General features: G+C 45.6%; 1 protein-coding gene across 2 annotated transcripts in view; it reads right to left on the minus strand.

Moving 5' to 3' along the window:
• The window catches only part of CLCN1 (chloride voltage-gated channel 1), a 302,592-nt gene that overhangs the window by 96,608 nt on the left and 184,375 nt on the right, over positions 1-21,609 (minus strand). For both annotated transcript variants that reach the window (XM_082267331.1, XM_082267330.1), the window contains exons 6-7: positions 12,419-12,496; positions 4,849-4,927 (exon numbers count right to left, since the gene is read on the minus strand). In XM_082267331.1, coding sequence (XP_082123457.1) covers positions 4,849-4,927; positions 12,419-12,496 — 157 coding nt within the window. The remainder of the gene's footprint in view (positions 1-4,848; positions 4,928-12,418; positions 12,497-21,609) is intronic.

Here is a 21,609-nt window from a genome sequence, read left to right on the forward strand (position 1 = left end):
TGTTCTCTTACCGCCCCTTCTCCCCAAATCAAAGAGGTGCAGATTGCCACTCATCCCAGGACCCCCTCTCTCCTCATCCCAGGACCCCTCTCTCCTCATCCCAGGACCCCCTCTCTCCTCATCCCAGGACCCCTCTCTCCTCATCCCAGGACCCCCTCTCTCCTCATCCCAGGACCCCTCTCTCCTCATCCCAGGACCCCTCTCTCCTCATCCCAGGACCCCTCTCTCCTCATCCCAGGACCCCCTCTCTCCTCATCCCAGGACCCCCTCTCTCCTCATCCCAGGACCCCCTCTCTCCTCATCCCAGGACCCCCTCTCTCCTCATCCCAGGACCCCCTCTCTCCTCATCCCAGGACCCCCTCTCTCCTCATCCCAGGACCCCTCTCTCCTCATCCCAGGACCCCTCTCTCCTCATCCCAGGACCCCTCTCTCCTCATCCCAGGACCCCTCTCTCCTCATCCCAGGACCCCTCTCTCCTCATCCCAGGACCCCCTCTCTCCTCATCCCAGGACCCCCTCTCTCCTCATCCCAGGACCCCCTCTCTCCTCATCCCAGGACCCCCTCTCTCCTCATCCCAGGACCCCCTCTCTCCTCATCCCAGGACCCCCTCTCTCCTCATCCCAGGACCCCCTCTCTCCTCATCCCAGGACCCCTCTCTCCTCATCCCAGGACCCCTCTCTCCTCATCCCAGGACCCCCTCTCTCCTCATCCCAGGACCCCTCTCTCCTCATCCCAGGACCCCTCTCTCCTCATCCCAGGACCCCCTCTCTCCTCATCCCAGGACCCCCTCTCTCCTCATCCCAGGACCCCCTCTCTCCTCATCCCAGGACCCCCTCTCTCCTCATCCCAGGACCCCCTCTCTCCTCATCCCAGGACCCCCCCTCTCCTCATCCCAGGACCCCCTCTCTCCTCATCCCAGGACCCCCCCTCTCCTCATCCCAGGACCCCCTCTCTCCTCATCCCAGGACCCCTCTCTCCTCATCCCAGGACCCCCTCTCTCCTCATCCCAGGACCCCCTCTCTGCTCTCATCCCATGGCCCCCTCTCTGCTCTCATCCCAGGACCCCCTCTCTGCTCTCATCCCAGGGGTCTCTCTCAGCTCTCATCCCAGGACCCCCTCTCTGCTCTCATCCCAGGACCCCCTCTCTGTTCTCATCCCATGGCCCCCTCTCTGCTCTCATCCCAGGACCCCCTCTCTGCTCTCATCCCAGGGGTCTCTCTCTGCTCTCATCCCAGGGGTCTCTCTCAGCTCTCATCCCAGGGCCCCCTCGATGCTCTCATCCCAAGGCCCCCTCTCTGCTCTCATCCCAGGGGTCTCTCTCAGCTCTCATTCCAGTGTCCCCTCTCTGCTCTCATCTCAGGACCCCCCCTCTGTTCTCATCCCAGGACCCCCTCTCTGCTCTCATCCCAGGACCCCCTCTCTGCTCTCATCCCAGGACCCCCTCTCTGCTCTCATCCCAGGGCCCCCTCTCTGCTCTCATCCCATGGCCCCCTCTCTGCTCTCATCCCATGGCCCCCTCTCTGCTCTCATCCCATGGCCCCCTCTCTGCTCTCATGCCATGGCCCCCTCTCTGCTCTCATGCCATGGCCCCCTCTCTGCTCTCATCCCATGGCCCCCCCTCTGCTCTCATCCCAGGACCCCCCTCTCTGCTCTCATCCCAGGACCCCCCCTCTCTGCTCTCATCCCAGGACCCCCTCTCTGCTCTCATCCCATGGCCCCCTCTCTGCTCTCATCCCAGGACCCCCTCTCTGCTCTCATCCCAGGACCCCCTCTCTGCTCTCATCCCAGGACCCCCTCTCTGCTCTCATCCCAGGACCCCCTCTCTGCTCTCATCCCAGGGGTCTCTCTCTGCTCTCATCCCAGGGGTCTCTCTCAGCTCTCATCCCAGGGCCCCCTCGATGCTCTCATCCCAGGACCCCCTCTCTGCTCTCATCCCAGGGGTCTCTCTCAGCTCTCATCCCAAGGCCCCCTCTCTGCTCTCATCCCAGGGGTCTCTCTCAGCTCTCATTCCAGTGTCCCCTCTCTGCTCTCATCTCAGGACCCCCCCTCTGTTCTCATCTCAGGACCCCCTCTCTGTTCTCATCTCAGGACCCCCTCTCTGCTCTCATCCCTGGACCCCCTCTCTGCTCTCATATTAGGACCCTCTCTCTGTTCTCATTCCAGGACCCTCTCTGCTCTCATCCCTGGGGCCCCTCTCTGTCCTTATCCCAGGGGTCCCTCTCTGTTCTTATCCCAGGGGCTACTCTCTGTCATTATTCCAAGGGTCACTCTCTGTCTTTATCTCAGGGGTCCCTCTCTGTCCTCTTTCAAGGGGTCCCCTAAACACCAACTGGGATAGGTTGTTCAGGACAGCAAGGGCCTGTTTAAATTTGCAGTTTGGGGGCAGGAAAACCTCAGAATTGAGCCCTGTATTTACTCACCCCCACCACACCCCCTTTAACTGCAAGGGCCAGGGGTGTACACATGTTGCATCCGCATCAGGAATTATATGTCCTGTCACGCTTGGCAGATGTAGCACCTGCCAAGCATAACTCATTCAAGTGAATGGGGCTGCATTGCAAAGGCTGTGCAACCTTGTGCAGTACAGCAAAAAAAAAAAAGGGTTAAAGTAGGCAATGAGAAGGCGTTGTATTGCCTCCTCATCACCTGCTTCAACTCCTTGAATCACACACTAGCATGCTGAAACTATGTGCATTGCACATGGTTGCAGGGTGTTTGCTGAGTGGGCCTCATTCACTTGAATGGGTCACGATAACCCACCAAAAGCAACAGGGGGTTTAACTCCTGCTGCAACATGTGTACTCATGGACATGGACACAGGGGGGCCCCATGATCTCATATTGCCCGGGGGCCCCATAGGTTATCAGTCCGCCCCTGGTAATGATCAGTGATAGGAAGATCATCCTCAGTAGAGAAGATGAAGAGCACAGTACAGGGAGCACAGGGATGCAGTAATCATAGATGGATACTGACAGGTCATCTCATTACAGAGAAGCAATGTTACACTGAAGAGTCAGGGGGATCTATGTTCGGTCCGGGCACCCCGATCTCTGTTCTTGGCAGCCCCGATCACCAGCCCGGTGTCTCCGGTTTACGGGGCTTCCTTCCCCTCCCCCTTACCTCATCATTATGGAGGCGGGCATTCTCCCCAATCATGGCCATATCTTCCCGATGGGTGCCCATGGTGTTCAGCACAGCGTACAGCGCAAGTTGAAACTATCGGCAGTACACCTGTCACCGTCCTCTCCCGGCAGCCAGTAAGATCCACCGCCGCGCAGCCGCCGGATATGATGTCATTCTGCTCTCTGCGTACCCAGTGGGGCGGGCTGGCGGCCGCAATTTCAAAGGGGAGAGAAAAACTCTTTGCGGCCACATCTCAAAGCGGCCCCAGGGCCGCCGGCCTACCGGGATTCTTCCCGGTATCCCGGTACGCCAGTCCGGCCCTGGCTGGGAAGGTCTGTTGTTGCTGGTGGGGGTTCTATTGTTGCTTGGGGTGGGTCTTATGTTGCTTGTGGTCCATTATTGCTGGGGGGATCTATTGTTGCTTGGGGTGGGTCTTATGTTGCTTGTGGTCCATTATTGCTGGGGGGATCTATTGTTGCTTGGGGTGGGTCTTATGTTGCTGGTGGTCCATTATTGCTGGGGGGATCTATTGTTGCTGGCTGCAGGGATCTATTTTACTGCTTTTCTTGTTATCATTAACAAAATTATTTACAAATTACAATATCATCACAAATGAAACTTGGTTCTGTATTCTCTAAAAAAAGGTAGTACTGGGAGGTAGGCAGGTGGTGGAACCAAGGGACGGTGCTCAAAGGTGGATAGGGGCAGAGGCGAGGGTTGACTTGGAAAGGGGAAGTTCCTGCACCTATTCTCTGAGAAAAAAAAGCCCTTATGAATTCCACCAACATTTAACTGAATCTATATAATAGGACTCCACTTTCTAGAAGAATTACAGTGCTTTCATAGGCTGCATGAAATAGGAGGTTTTTGATTCTTAACTTCTGTGTGTAGACATCCTGCTGAGAACATCTGGGCCCCGGACAAAAAAATAAAATAAAAATAATCTTCCATGACTCACTGGGACTTCTTTTTCTCTACGCTGTATAAATAATTACCATTGAGAAGCAAAGTGATTTCAGCAAAATGGATTTTGCTGTTGGCAAAGTTTTGCTAAAATGGAAACCTTGTTTATGGCATGTTGATTTCTTTTGTGTGTGTGTGTGTAGGGGGGGGGGGGGTTAATTTGGGTAGTTTAGTTTAATTTAGTGTTCTTTTTGTTTGTTTCTTGCCTTTTTACATGCATAATTGACTACTATTTACATGTTATTCTTTTTGCATATCTGTACTAGCCAATGCCCCGTACCACAGGGACAGTTGACCCTAGAAAGGTACAGGATTTCAGCTTTTGGTAGATCCTGGAGAGTTAAATTATCTGATGGTTTCATCTATCTCTTGGGCATTCTTGGCGAGATCTGTACTTTGTTCCAGGGTTTGTATATCTGTTTTGCCTATTATAAAGGGGTCCTACCATCCCTGCTGGATTTTCTAATTTATTTTAATTATGGAGAATAATACAGGAAGAGCTAGATCACACAAAGTGAGCAGGAACACCCAAAACTCAGGTGGACAGAAACAGACTTTGGAAATATGGCAAGGAGTTCACTCTGTTGGGAGTATCCAATACAATCAATAACCTTGGGGCTGACTCAGCCCACTAGGCACCTACAATATTGCTTTTCGGTGGAGGGGTCCTTTGACATCCTGTTGGTATTTTGTGTCTTGCCGGTGTAATTGCATGCATCACAAAACAGTTCACTCTCTTTCACAGGATCATATCCAACTTGCCTCCTAGGGGGGTCCCAAAGCAGCAGCCAACACCAACTGCACATCCCACCGTAAGAACGTCAGTGTAATAGTACGCCTGCTACTGATAGGGCATTTGCGACCACAGGACATGGACAGTAGAAAATAAGACAATCAAGATGAGAGAGACCACAAAAGCACAGAGGGAGAAGTGGGTAACGAGCCAAGCAGGGGTGGGGCAATATTGGAGAGACAACATGTATGAAACAAGGAAGGAGATAATGAAGTTTGGGGGGGCGAGTTAGAAATGATACACATAGAAAGTCATTAACACAACAATAAAAACACAACAGACAGTTAAAAACAAAGAAGGAGAAAAAAAAATCAGCTTGTGAGTTAAAAACTTCAACCCAACTCCGATTCTCAGAATACCCCAATCTGCATGCAGCTGTTTGACTCCTCAAAGCTGGAAAAGATGCCTTCTCCAAATAAACGAGACCAAGGATCCTTCCAACTCCAAGAAATGAAACATGAAAATAATGGAAAACAAGAAAGGAAACACAAATAGTGAAGTAAAATGAGATGGTAAGCAGACCTTTAATAAAGATAACAAAGCAGCATGCCTCTAGGTTACAGTTAAAGAGACATCTGTGTATTGAGCTACATGAGAAAGTTAAATTCATGTTTGAAATACATGTGTGTGAACTTTTTAAATTGCCAAAGGATTTGTAATTCTATTTGGCCAATATAGAGAATCACTAACCCCTTGCATGATAAAGCAGCCACTTCCCTGACCTCACTTTAAACTAGTGATCTACCGATTATCGGCAAAGCCGATATATCGAGGGCTGATATGCACTTTGCCCAATATATCGGAATCGGCCTTTTGATTTACCAATATTGCCGATATTTTGGGAAAGTGCTTGTACCGGGGTGATGCCTGCAGCTAGAGGCATCACCCCAGTACCGGTGTCCATAGCCGACGGTCGGCTGTCTTGTAATGACAACCGATGCGGCTAAAAAGCTGCTCGGCTGTCATTCCAAGGAGCAGGAGGGGACGTCCCCCCCTCCCACCGCCCATCGCCAACGCTGTCTGACCGGGTCTCCATTTCTTTGAATTCTTTGACATCACATCCGGGTACTGGCGGCACCGAATTCAAAAAACTTACAGCATTCAAAACAGCCAAACTTGGCGTTTTGAATGCTTTTAAGTGCAGAGGAGGGGTTTGGGGTCTTGTAGACCCTCAAATCCCTCCACCACAGGTACTGTAGACATAAAAGAAAAAAAAAATGTAATGTCTGAACATATCGGCAGATATCGGCCCATACCGATATCTGATGACCAAAATATCGGTATCGGCGGTAAAAAACGATATCGGTCGATCAATACTTTAAACCCCCCCTGCTTATTATTTAGAACAATACCAACCAACAAATCTTGGTCATAGACTTGGCCAGGGACCTGTCCAAGTCTATGACTGGACAGTAAAGGAAAAAACTGTACAATGGCTGGGGGAAAAGCACTGCCATGGATGCATTGGTTGCAAAGGAGGAGCTGGAAGAGGAGACAGAACACAGTCCTAACACTCCACTATCTCATCTTATCCAGTGTTAGCTCTCCACTTCCAAGACCTGTCTGACAGGAGTGGTAATACTGCAGTCACTACTTCTGATATCATGTAGCGGTGGAGCTGGAGGGAACTTCCAACAGCCCACATAGACCCAGCAATAACACTAATTAGCCGGAGTCTCAGGGTGAGATTTGGAGAGTTCCCAGCTATTGTAATTACTTAAAGGTAAATTCCAGGTATGGCAATTTTTACAAAGCTGGACCAATGTAAGTATGAAAATGTCATACCTGTGGGATCCTCCTGGAAGCTGGAAATCACTGTAGTAGGCTCCGAAACTACAGAAATCTCCCTAACCTTCCAGGTCTCATGCCAAGCAGCTGCCCCATTCTTACTGAGCACAGGAAGTCACCCGTTCAGCATGGGCCCCATTCAGAGAACGCTTTATTTTTCTCAAAAATGCCAAGTGTTTTCTGATTGGGTTAGGTGGAGATTGTGATGTCACCATCCACCTAATCCTATCAGAGAACACTTTGCATTTATTGAAAAATGGCCCATGCCGAACTTCCTGTGTTCACAATGCAGCAGGGCAACCGATCAGCATGGGGCCTGGAGATCACTGTAGTAGCGGTGTCTACTAAACTGCTTTCCAGTTTCCACAGAGGATCCCACAAGTTATGGCCAAAACATATTTACCAAGCTGAACCAAGGTATCTACTGTATGTAAAAATTGGCATACCTGGAATTCAGAATTAATTACTTTGCCACATGAATATAGTGGGAAAAAAAGGTTTGGTCATTGGTGCTTTAGAGTGAAATGGGATAAGAATGGAGAGGAGGAATATTTAAAATTTATATATATCTTTAGCTAAACTTTTTTTTTTTTTTAACAGATTAGTGAAAGTTTAGGGCCATTGTCAAGTTTTTTGATTTTTATTTATTTATTTATTTGCTGTCTGTGTCCAATTAGGAAGATTTTCCTTTGTTTTCTGTCCCATAGGCACAAAAGGAAGTGAGGAAAATCCCCTCTTGGACATTTGCCACTAGAACAAACTAGAAATGAACACAGGTTCTAGCCCAGTGGTTCTTAACCTGGGTTCGATCGAACCCCAGGGGTTTGGTGAGTCAGTCTCAGGGGTTCGGCGGGGGGGCAACAGGGCAATTGCTCCCCCCCAAGAAAATATTACTGATTGTGAGGCCAAACCTCCCCCCCCCGGAAATCAGAGCTGCGGTCGGGACGACTCACAGCCATTACACATAGACACTTGACGCTCTGCCCCCTGTACCTCCCCCAGCAGGTTTCCAGCCTATCTCCTGCAGGCTGCTTGCTGCTTGAGTGGGCGGGATGGGGATGTACCTGACCACGGAGATGGCGCCCGCCTGGAAGAGGGAAGTGTGAGCAGCTGAGCAGAGGGAGCCGAGTGAATGTTCCTGGAGGTAGGCTCAGCTAGCTGTACATGGTGGATTAGTTTGCAAGCGCCTCTATGCGAAGTCTGCTGAGTTACTGCAGCTTAGCATAGAGGTGCTGTTAGCTGACAAATGGAAATGCATGTCCTTTTCATTTAGCTCAATAAGCATTGTGAATGCCCCCTGGTGTGTGCCCCCCTGACACCCCATGGTATGCCCTCCCAACACCTCCTCCCAGTGTGTGCCCTCCTGACACCCAATGGTATGCCCTCCCAACCCCCCACCCCAGTTTGTGCCCTCCTGACACCCCATGGTATGCCCTCCCAACCCCCCCAAGTGTGTGCCCCCCTGACACCCCATGGTATGCCCTCCCAACCCCACCCCAGTGTGCCTTCCTGACACCCCATGGTATGCCCTCCCAACCCCCCCCCCCAGTGTGTGCCCTCCTGGCTCCCCCACTATGTGCCCTCCCAACCACTGATGTGTGCCCTCCTGACACCCAGTGTGTGGCCTCCTGACTCTCCACTGGTGTGTGCCCTCATAACCCCCCGGTGTGTGCCCTCCTGACCCCCCCCCCCCAGTGTGTGCCCTCCTGACCCTCCTCTGGTGTGTCCTCCCAGCCCCCTGGTGTGTGGCTTTACCGATCCCTGTACACTGTCCTATCCTCTGTCCTGTCAACTCCTGTCCTCTGCCCTATTCTCTGTACACCGTCCTACAGCCTACTGACCACTCTATCCTTCCCTACAATCAACTGACCCGTATACACTGCCCTACATCCTACTGACCTTTCTGCGCCGCCCTAAAAACTACTGACCTCTGTACGCTGCCCTACAGCCTACTGACCTCTGTACACTGCTCTACATACTACTGACCTCTGTACACTGCCCTACAGCCTACTGACCTCTGTACGCTGCCCTACAGCCTACTGACCTCTGTACACTGCTCTACATACTACTGACCTCTGTACGCTGCTCTACAGCCTACTGACCTCTGTACGCTGCCCTACACACTACTGACCTCTGTACATTTTACTTTGTATGATACGTTTAATTCAGTTCTGTAAACAACACCTTATTTTCTGGCAGTGCCCCTCCCGAGACTAGACTCATAAAATCATATTTTATTTTTCCAATTAAGAAGGGTTCGGTGAATGCGCATATGAAGCTGGTGGGGTTCAGTACCTCCAACAAGGTTAAGAACCACTGTTCTAGCCCTTCCCTACTCCACCAATAAAAAAGAAGGCCTTTGCAAGAGATACCCTTTAATTAGTCTTCCTAAATACTTTAATGCCTCGTTTCCACTGGTACGGTACGGTTCGGTTGAGTACGGTACGGTTCAGAACGGTACACATTGCATTTCCACTGCCAATAGTACCCTTTCATGATAGGCGTGGTGTAGCAGGAAAGCTGTGATAGAGGATTCTCTGTCATCCAATCAAAGTTCTGCAGAGTGTAGCTCCACCCTGTTGGTATGGTACTAATGTGCTTGGTACCCCAATGAAAGGGTACCAAAAAGTGGTACGGTACGGTTCGGAATTAGGGTATCATTCATAATGGAAATGGCATAAATAACCGAACCATAACGCTCAGTGGAAACGAGCCATTAGTCTTTGTTTCTGTTTTCTATGTTAAATAATTCAAATAGGAAGAGTAACGCCTACCTTCAAGTCTGATAGCCTATGACTAGTGTGGACAAACCTTAACACTACATATCTCATGTAGCTGCCTTAGACAGATGGAAGAACATGGACAGAGAAAAGGTAAGAGATGAGTAGCAGCCATAAGAGATGCAGGCCCAGTAGAGTTAAAACTCATAAGCAGCACTTGCCTCCAAGAGGTGCACCAAAGCAGCATCCAACCCCCACAGCACAGCCAGCGGCCAAAAGATCCAGACTCCGGTAGGGGTCCTGAGTAAGGGTGTTATATATTTACAGATATGAATGCTAGCAGCATGACATCAGAGGAATGTACATATCAGGGGATTTTCACAAAACTGTGTTGTTATCATATATACAAACAAGTTACAAGGATGCATTTCCCAATGTGGCAGTTAGCAGATGTACTGTATTTGCATATATTTGCTACAAGTCACATTTGGATGGACCAACACTTTAACATAGTAAAGCCCCGTACACACGCGTCGAAAATTGACAGGGAATTTTTGTCCGACGACCGATCTGCCGATCTTCAACTTGTTAGTGTGATGCTTCCGACAACCAACTCCGACTTTTCGGCCGAAAAAAATCTGGTGTGCAGACTATAAATTTTTTGTTTGCCGTCAACATAACGGCCGATTTTCGTGCAGTCAGTACAGATTTCGACAGGGAAAAATCAGATGAGCAAGTCTGGGCATGCTCAGTGAAGAAAGAACACAAAGAAATCAAACCAACACATGACATCACTTCTGAAGTAGAATTTTGTTGGGCGAGAAAATTTGTGTGCAGTCTAGAGCACATTCCAACCAACAAAACACAAAAGACAAAAGACGGATGATCGGCCGGCCGATAATCGTTGCGTGTGTACGGGGCTTAAGACGGGTGACCTGAACAAGCCAATACACATGAACATAATTCCTTTCAAGAAAACTAGCTTTGGTCCAGTTTTCTTTTTTACTTCTCTATATCTTTGCAAGCCCTGATGAAGAGGGATCAGTGAAGCCCCCAAATGTGTTGGATACTTGGACAGATGTTGATACTTGTATGATCCATAAAAATGAACTGGAATTTTTACTACACTTGTATAACTCTTCTCCTTACTATATATATTGCTGATGTCCCAAGGACCTATCTATGTCCAACTGTCCAGAGCACCACTAACACTTTTTCATCCAAAATGTGTCTTAAAGAAAACCTGTACTCAGCTATAGGCTGCCATTGCTAAATTCTTTTAAAAAATACCACTAGCTTAGCCAATCATAGACCAGTTTTCATGTTTATAACTATACTACACTGCTTCATACTTGTCACTGGTTGGTGAGTGGTAAATTTTTAATTTTTATGCTATGCGGTTGGATTTGTAAGCATACTTTAAAGCTCAGACGAAGTACTCTAATAATAGTAAAAAAGCATGTTTAAAAAATCCAAAGTACCATTTTATTTTGCCCAACTACTATTCATGGTCCTTTTTGTATAATTCCAAAGGATGGCAGGGACTGATACCCCAAAACTTTGTCCAGCCATGGCTTTACCTTTCTCTGAAAACTGTGGAATCCCCCACCCTTGATTGTCAGGTTCCAGACGTCCTCCTTCCAGTTATGGCCTTAACATTCTCAGAAAACTGGAGGATCCCAAAGGGTACTCCCCAACCCACCTTTGACATCCTGGCTCCAGCAGTCCTCCTTCCAGTCATGACCTTAACATTTTTAGAAAACTGGAGGATCTCAAAGGGTAGCCCCCACCCCACCTTTGACATCCTGGTTCCAGCCGTCCTTCTTCCAGTCATGGCCTCAACATTTTCAGAAAACTGGAGGATCCCAAAGAGTACTCCCCACCCCACCTTTGACATCCTGGTTCCAGCCATCCTCCTTTCAGTCATGACCTTAACATTTTTAGAAAACTGGAGGATCTCAAAGGGTAGCCCCCACCCCACCTTTGACATCCTGGTTCCAGCCGTCCTCCTTCCAGTCATGGCCTCAACATCCTCAGAAAACTGGAAGATCCCAAAGAGTACTCCCCAACCCACCTTTGACATCCTGGTTCCAGCCGTCCTCCTTCCAGTCATGGCCTCAACATTCTTAGAAAACTGGAGGATCCCAAAGAGTACTCCCCACCCCACCTTTGACATCCTGGTTCCAGCTGTCCTCCTTCCAGTCGTGGCTTCAGAATTATCAGAAAACTGTGGGATCCAAAAGGGCAGCCCCCACGCCACCCTTGATATTCTAGTTTCAGCTGCACTACTTCCAGTCATTGCTTTAACATTCTCAGAAAATTGAGGGATCCCAAAGTCTAGTCTCCACGCTTGATACCTGGTTCCAGTCTTCCTTGTTTCAGTTATGGATTTAACATGCTCAAAAACTGGGGGATCCCAAATGGTAGCACCCCCATCCCACCCCTGAACTACTTGCTCCAGCCTCCCTCCTTGCAGTCACGGGCAGATACCAAAAAGTGGTATGACCTGCCCCTTGACGGAATCTCCATAGATATACAAAAAAAAGGTCATGTGATTCTGTGGTGTAAATCTTCCTTCCAGAACCCCCAACTTTTTTAAGAAGCTAATTGGAAATTCAATCTACCACTGTAAACCCCAAACTAATTTCTTAGTTGAGAGTAAAATTATCCTTTGAAAAAAATTGGCAATTTTATATTGATAAATTATAATTTTTTTAACATTTCTTATATACAGTAAGTTCTATGTTTTCTTTTTTGCTACAGCAACAAAAAAACTGAACCTTTTTAGATAGAGCTATAAAATAAAACTTTAAAATTAGCTTTAAAAGATCTGCATGGTCTTGAGATTAGTACATAGTTTATTTAATAGCAATCCCCAAACACACAATCAAGGAGAACATAGGCCATTCGGGTAAATCACCAAAGGCAGCAAAGGCAACCTCAATTGGCAGCCAACAAGGCAATAAGCCAATCACAAGAAGACAGAGACAAGTCTACCTAAAATACAATCCCATCAACTTCAGCTCCTTACCTCGTACACGCCACAGAAGACGGACATGAACTTGCTAAGTACAACGGCACAGATACTGGCAATGTGCACGAAGGGACCCTGCAACACAAAACATATTATGAGTTGTATGATATACAACTGATAAAAATATACAATATGTGAGTTATTTCATACAATATCATCTTTATTACATGAAATATAAACTATATTGGGAGGGCTATGATGTCAGTTCAGTATATTTAGTCCAAAATTGGCAGGACATAGGTAACATCTATAATATGTAACATATTCCTCAAACAAAAGTAAGGACTTGATCAGTGCACACATATTATATTATGTTATATTAAATTAAATTATATTATATTATAGTATATTATATCATATTATATTATATTATAGTATATTATATCATATTATATTATATTATATTATATTATAGTCTTTAATATATATTCAGATAGTAGCAATGTCACTGCTCAAAAAACAACATATTTAGAAGACAGCAACATCAGTCCTGTAAAATAAAAATAAAATTGGCAGTATTTTTGTAAATGATAAGGGGAGGGGTTGGGATGGGGGGCATGTGCTCTGGTCAAAGGAGTGGGAGGGCATGGGTATTAGGTACAGGGGTTAGGAGATGGGGGTCCAGTATTGTGCTTAAAGCAAGGGATGGGGATCTGTTTGATTAGTTATAGGGAGGGTGTGTGGATGGGGTTTAGGTGCTATGGTTAGAAAAAAGGATGGGGATTGTTAGAAGGTGCAATATGGTTAATACCAGACTTTTATGAATTTTACTCTCTGGTTATCACAGAGCCATATGACCTGTCGAGGTCATCTTGGAGCACCAGGCTGTTTACACAACAGGGTGTTTGTAACAAGGGGTTGGAAATGGGAATTCGTCTCCTAAAGGATGTTCTCTCATAAGCCTCCTGATGTGATGTATGGGGAGTAGATGAGCATCATCTCAGACCTCCTAGTGAGGTGAAAATTGAAATGACTGATTTCTTGACTTGCAACAACATCAAAGGAACCAGTTGTGGACTGGAAAGTTGACCCGTGTCAAGGCAGGTGTTCACAGAGTAACATACTTCCTGGAGGATGTTCGAGGTAATAACATACTTCATGGTGATTAGGAAGGACAGCCCTTTATAGCTTCTCATTGGACAGAGGACTACATGGGCGGACAGAGGGTGTTTGTGTGAGTTGTGTCTATTAGTGCTTTAAAATGTGAGGACCAACAATGAAGGCCCCATCTTTCTCCAGGAGCTCAGCCAACATACGGAACACTAAAGGAAGGACTTACATAACGTTTCATCTCTGCTCTATTATTTTATATGCTCTGTATTATTTTTTTACTTTTCTATGTTAGTGTTCTACTTCCTTTGCGAATTGTAAAAGCTTTTTTTTTTTTTTTTTTTTTTTTTAGAGCTTTGAAAGACTAGCTAATTATAGGAATGAACAATACAATACATATTCATAACTGAAATAGGGAGAATCCAAAAACCACCCCCTATTTATTTCAGGGATGTGGGTCATGTATGCATGTATAGGTCAAACCTTATTTGTTGTACTGGATAGATAAGGAAAGGGTTAAACCCTCTGTTTATTTTTTATTTTTTGCTCTCTCTGTCCTATTAGGAAGATTGGTTTTCACTTCCTGTTCTGGGAGACACTACAGGAAGGTATCTCCACAGATTATCTTTTGGATAATTGTCACCTTTTGGAAGATTTCACTTCTGTTCTGGTGACAACTGTAAAATGTTGGATTTCCCATCACTTTTTGTCTTGGTGTCAATGGTCAACAGGAAAAATAAAGTGGAAGAATCTCCCCAGAGGGGAAACAGACGGTGATAATAAGCTGGCCATACATAGATTTCCGATCGTTCTATGTTTGTATAAAAAATTGCACTTCATTACATTTGTTGCCATCACTAAGTCAACTCATTTTGTTTATTAGCCCTTAACCACTTCAGCTCGGGAAGGTTTTACCCCCTTAATGACCAGGCCATTTTTTGCGATTCGGCACCGTGTTATTTTAATAAAACATTGCGTGGTCGTGCGACGATGTACCCAAATAAAATTGATGTCCCTTTTTCCCCACAAATAGAGCTTTCTTTTGGTGGTATTTGATCACCTGTGCAATTTTTAAATTTTGCGCTATAAACAAAAAAAGAGCAACAATTTTGAAAAATACACAATATTTTTTACTTTCTGCTACAAAACATTCCCAATAAAAAAATTAAAAAAAATCTAATTTTTTTTTTATCAGTTTAGGCCAATTTGTATTTAGCTACATATTTTTGGTAAAAAAAAAATCAAAAAAAGCGTTTTTTAATTGGTTTGCGCAAAAGTTATAGTGTTTACAAACTACGGGATAGATTTTTTCTTTTTATTAGTAATGGCGGCGATCAGGGAATTTTAGCGGGACTGCGACATTGCGGCGGACAGATCGGACCCCTAACTGACATTTTTGACATTGTTTGGGGACCAGTGACATTAATACAGTAATCAGTGCTAAATATTATACACTGCTACTGTATAAATGACACTGGCAGGGAAGGGGTTAATACTGGGGGTGATCAAAGGGGTTAATGTATGCCTAACAATGCTAACTGACCGTGTGTGTGTGGGGGGGATTCTGTGACAAGCACAGAGAGATCGGGGTTGTAGCTTAGCTGAAACTTCTGATCTCTCCCTGCCTGTGTGACAGAAGACCCACCTGCTTTGTTTTACATTTTACATGTGTGTGTGGGGGGGATTCTGTGACAAGCACAGAGAGATCGGGGTTGTAGCTTAGCTGAAACTTCTGATCTCTCCCTGCCTGTGTGACAGAAGACCCACCTGCTTTGTTTTACATAAGCAGGTGGGTCTTCTGTCAGTATCTCTGACGATTGCGGGAGGCCGGCAGTAATCGCCGCCGCTCCTCCCGCGGTCTGACTCCCGCTGTGTCTAATCCCAGCGGGAGCGTGGTTTCGGCGCCGCGCGCGCACCGCCGAGACCGCGGGCACATAATCACGTAGTAAATCGTGATTATGCGCAGCCGAGCCGCCCTGTCGCAGTAAATCTGCGTGTGTCGGACGGCAGTTGGTTAAAATGTCATCCAGATCTGCTATTTGAAAGAAAACTCGGACATATTGCACAGATTTCATTACAATATGTACGAATTTCAATTTTCAAACTAATTTTGTTTCTTTAAGACAAGATTTCCATCCTGCTCCTTTGAATTTCCTCATCACTACGATCAAAAAAGTCAGTCTGATCCCCCTTACCATTAGAAAATCGGATCGGGTGAACAGATTATTGGGTGGGGCTGGGGAAGACCCAGCTGTCATGGTACACGTGGGTACCAATGACATAGGCAGAGGAAGACGGAGAGTCCTAAACGATTTCAGGGACTTAGGCGCTAAGTTGAGGACTAGGACCTCCAAGGTAGTATTTTCCGAAATACTACCTGTACCTCGAGCCACACCAGAGAGGCAGCGGGAGATTAGGGAAGTTAACGAGTGGCTGAGGAGCTGGTGTAGTAAGGAGGGTTTCGGGTTCCTGGAGAACTGGGCCGACTTCTCAGTCGGTCACCGGTTCTTTGGTAGGGACGGATTGCACCTAAATGGGGTGGGTGCAGCTGTACTGGGTGAGAGGATGGCCAAAAAGTTAGAGGGGCTTTTAAACTAGGGAATGGGGGGGAGGGTACAGATGTAGAATTAGCCAGTGGAAAGCAAGTTTCAGAGGGCAGAAATGGGGGCATTAGCGGTAGGGTGTTCGGAGCCCCTATACCCAGGGTGGGTACGGGGAAAAATCAAGAGAGCAGCCTAAAAACATCAAAATTACGAGGCTTATATACCAATGCCAGAAGCCTGGCCAACAAGATGGGAGAGCTGGAGCTGCTGATGTTTGAGGAGGACTTAGATTTTGTGGGGATAACTGAGACTTGGTTTGACAGCTCTCATGACTGGATGGCGACCATTCAGGGGTATTCCCTTTATCGCAGAGATAGAGAGGGTAAAAAAGGGGGAGGGGTATGTTTGTATATTAAGAACAGTATACAGGTAAATATGAGGGATGATATTAATAATGGAGCTATGGACGAGGCAGAATCCCTATGGGTAGAGCTTCAAAGGAAAGGCACGGTGGGGAAGGTAATATTGGGCGTATGCTATAGGCCCCCAAACCAGAGGGAGGAGGGTGAGGCAGACCTCATGTTACAGATAGGATTGGCAGCAAGGATGGGAAATGTCATTATAATGGGGGACTTTAATTATCCAGATATAGACTGGGCAGAAGGAACCGTGCATTCAGCCAAGGCTCGGCAGTTCCTAAATGTTTTGCAGGACAATTTCATGGGTCAGATGGTGAATGCACCGACAAGAAACAATGCGGTACTTGACCTACTGATTACCAACAATACAGACCTGCTCACGGATATAGAAATACGGGACAACTTAGGGAACAGTGACCATAGGTCAATTGGTTTCAGTATTAATTACAGTAATAGGAAACACAAGGGTAATATAAGGACACTGAATTTCAAAAGAGCCAATTTCCCTAAACTGCGCTCACTGCTAGAAAATATCAAATGGGATAGAACCCTGGGAACAAAGAACACGGAGGAAAAATGGGAGTGCTTCAAGAGCATACTTAACAAGGGGGTGGGCCAGTGCATTCCACTGGGAAATAAATTTAAAAGAGCAAAACTAAACCCTGGGTGGCTAAACTCCAACATAAAAATGTATATTAGAGCTAAAGAAAAGGCCTTCAAAAAATACAAGACTGAGGGGTCATTGGCAGCATTTAAGCATTACAAAGAGTGCAATAAGAAATGTAAAGATGAAATCAGGGCGGCTAAAATAGAACACGAGAGACATATAGCGGAGGAGAGTAAAAAGAACCCCAAGAAATTCTTTAAGTATATAAACAGTAAGAAAGCGAGGCCAGAACACATTGGCCCCATAAAAGATGATAAAGGAAAAATGGCCACTGAGGACAGAGAAAAGGCGGAAGTGTTAAATAATTTCTTTTCTTCAGTCTTCACAAAGGAATCGGGGGGCTACATGAACCCCGCTTGTAAGGCCGAACTAAATAATACACCTCAGGAAGTGCCGCCATGGCTAACAGAGGATAGACTTAGAGCTAAACTAGAGAAACTTAACATAAATAAATCCCCGGGACCGGATGGCTTGCACCCAAGGGTTCTAAATGAGCTCAGTCAGGTGATTGCCAGACCATTATTCTTGATCTTTAAGGATAGTTTACAGACAGGTATGGTGCCAGCTGATTGGAAAAAAGCCAACGTGGTACCAATATTTAAGAAGGGGCCGAGATATATCCCGGGTAACTATAGGCCGGTCAGCCTAACATCTGTAGTCTGCAAAATTTTGGAGGGGATGATAAGGGACCACATACAAGACTTTAGTAATGAAAACGGTATTATAAGTAGTAATCAGCATGGATTCATGAAAAATCGTTCATGCCAAACCAATCTATTAACCTTCTACGATGAAGTGAGCTGCCACTTAGATAAAGGTAAGCCTGTGGATGTGGTGTATCTGGACTTTGCAAAGGCCTTTGACACCGTTCCCCACAAACGCTTACTGTACAAACTAAGGAAGATAGGTATGGACCATAAGGTGAGTACCTGGATAGAGAACTGGCTCCAGGGGAGAGTACAGAGGGTGGTGATTAATGGGGAGTACTCGGATTGGGCGGGTGTGGAAAGTGGGGTCCCCCAGGGTTCTGTCCTGGGACCAATCCTGTTTAATTTATTCATAAATGATCTAGAGGAGGGGATATCTAGTACAATCTCAGTATTTGCAGATGATACTAAATTAGGCATGCCAATATCTTCTATGCAGGATGTGGAAATCTTGCAAGCAGACCTGAACAAAATAACGGGGTGGGCAACTACATGGCAGATGAGGTTTAATGTAGAAAAATGTAAAGTAATGCACTTGGGGGCCAGAAACCAGAAAGCAAGCTACTCACTAGGGGGGGAACCTCTGGGTGAGTCTAGGATGGAAAGGGACCTGGGGGTACTGGTAGACAACAGGCTTGGAAGTGGCATGCAATGCCAAGCCGCTGCAAGCAAAGCCAACAGAATACTGGGATGTATAAAAAAGGGGATTCACTCCAGAAATAAAGAGATTATTCTTCCACTCTACAAGACTCTGGTCCGGCCACATCTGGAGTATGCTGTCCAGTTCTGGGCACCGGTCCTCAGGAAGGATGTGCTGGAACTGGAGAAAGTCCAGAGAAGGGCAACAAAAATAATTAGGGGAATGGAGGACATCGGCTATGAGGAAAGACTACAAGCACTGAACCTATTCTCTCTGGAGAAGAGACGCTTGAGGGGGGATATGATATCAATGTACAAATACTGTACTGGCGACCCGAGCATAAGGAACAAACTATTTAGAGTAAGGGAATACAATAAGACACGTGGCCACTCACTAAAACTAGAGGAAAGGCGGTTTAACCTTAAAGTGCGTAAAGGGTTCTTCACTGTAAGAGCGGTAAGGATGTGGAATTCTCTTCCGCAAGCAGTCGTATCAGCGGGGAGCATTGATAGTTTCAAAAAACTATTGGATGGACACCTTAAAGACCACAACATACAGGGGTATACAATGTACGGTTAAAAGCAAACACACACACATAGGTTGAACTGGATGGACTTGTGTCTTTTTTCAGCCTCACTAACTATGTAACTATGTAACTATGTAACTAAAATTGAACCCACATTCGGGAAAATTAAAATTTTCGAACAAAATTCTACAGATTTAGTCTACAATAATTCAAGCACCACACTGTAATGTACAAGATCAGATATGTTTGTTCCAAAAATGTAAAGTTATTTCTAAAATCCAACGCGTTTCGAGGGGGGGGCAGGAATGTAACATGAAAGATAAAATAATTAATGTTAAATATTTTTCTGTCCCACTTACATGTATTGTTATGTGTTGTATCAGGTTATTTTTGTTCAGTGGTATGCGGATATCTAGGTTTTGGCCCACTTAAACTTGTTTACTGTGTGATTTGGATTTCCCACTCTGTCCTCCCCTCCTGCTTAGTACTAGTTACTTCAGTCCTAGCTAGACTCCCCCTACTATGTTTTCTATGTCAGTGTTAGTACTTCACAGAGACAGGGCTTAGAAAAGCTATTATCTTCCTACACTTCAAAAGACTGCAGAAATATCCTCTGTACTGCAATTATCTGTAGTAAAAATGTAATGAATTTACCTTCTGTGTCTTACTGAAGAATTAAATTGATTGAAAACTTATATTTACTTAAATACCAAACATGTCATACTTACCTGCTCTGTGTAATAGTTTTGCACAGAGCAGCTCCGAACCTCCACTTCTGGGGACACCCACAGGTGCTCCTGGCTCCTCCTCCCTGCCAAATTCCCCCATAGTAAGCCACTTGCTATGGGGCACTTGTGCAGGCTCAATCCCGAGCCACGCTGCGTGTGTCCATAGATACACGCAGCGTGGCTCGGCTCTGTCCCCCTCCACACAGGCTGTGATTGACAGCTGCAGCATCCAATGGCTCTTGCTGCTGCCTCCATGTCCAGTGAGGAGGGAGAGAGTGGAGGGAGCACAACGCTGGATCAAGTTTAGGCTCAGGTAAGTATACGAGGGGACTGGGGGGGGGGGGGATCCTGTGGCACAGATTGTTTTTTACCCTAATGCAAAGAATACATTCAAGTAAAAAAAAAAATATAGGGATATATAAAATAGGGAATAAATGGAGATGGATACTGGGGGGTTGATAATATAATAACAATTCTCACACCCATAATAATAATAATAATAATATTAATATTATTATTATTATAAATATAATATCAATAAATAATAAAATAAATAAATAAAATAAATATAAAATTGTGGTATTAGCAATTCTCACATAATAATAATAATAATAATTAGGGATCGACCGATTATCGGCAACACCGATATATCAAGGGCCAATATGCACTTTCCCCGATATATCGGAATCAGCCCCCGAGGTTACCGATATTGCCAATATTTCGGGAAAGTGCTTGTACTGGAGTGATGCCTGCAGCTAGAGGCATCACCCCGGTACCAGCGTCCATAGCCGACGGTCTGCTGACTTGTAATGACAACCGATGCGACTGAGAAGCCGCTCGGCTGTCATTACAAGGAGCGGGAGGGGACATCCCGCCACCTTCCGCGGCTCTCCCGGGTCTCCCGTCCCACCTGGAGACACGGGCAACCAGCCTGCACGGCCGCCGAAGGCCGATCAAAGCTGCATTCGGCTCTGATCGGGTCTCCATGTAAAAAACCCGGAAGTGATGTCATGACATCACTTCCGGGTACTCAGCGCCAAATTCCAAAAAACTACAGCATTCAAAGCAGCCAAACTTGGCGTTCTGAATGCTTTTAAGTGCAGAGGAGGGGTTTGGGGTCTTTTAAACCCCCAGATCCCTCCACAGGAGGACCTGTAAAAAAATAAAACGAAAAAAAAAATTATTTTTTTTAATGTCCGAAAATATTGACCAATATCAGCTGATACCAATATGCGATGACCAAAATATGGGTATCGGCAATAAAAAAAAACGATATTGGTTGATCACTAATAATAATAATAAAGTATTGTTAATATTATTATTATTAATAATATTTTACTTCAATTAATTTTTATTTGATTTTTTCACAAAAGGAAGACAAACATATGAAAAGCATAGTAAAGTAAAATAATGAAAAAATATAAATATAAATATGTTAATAGATTGCAATGCATCATGACATTATATATAGCAAGAACAGGAAACGTAAAAATCCAATACTGTATACGTTCAAGACCCAGGAGAATACCTAGGAAATACCTAGGAAAATATCATCATGCTTTGAGTCACGCCATAAGCTGGCGTTAGTGTCTCATTAAACACTATGAAAGTAGGGGCTTTGTTGCCAGAGAAGCCAAGCTGTATGAAATGTATTACTTCGAAACACAGAATAGGCATATGCCTTTTCCAAGGAGAAGTGTTGGTTAACTAAACTTATTACCTCTATATGGGAAGGGGCTGTAGGTTGTTTCCAACATCTAGCGATAACCGTTTTGGCTGCTATCAATATATGTATAAACACCGTTCTAATGTCAAATGGTATGTTTTCAATACCCAAAAATAATAACGCTAATGCGGGTTCGGGTTTGATCAGTATACCCGAAACCTCAGAAAGTATTTCAAAGATTT

The sequence above is a fragment of the Pelophylax lessonae genome (assembly GCF_965119305.1).
Source record: "Pelophylax lessonae genome assembly, chromosome: 9".
NCBI classification, from domain to species: domain Eukaryota; kingdom Metazoa; phylum Chordata; class Amphibia; order Anura; family Ranidae; genus Pelophylax; species Pelophylax lessonae.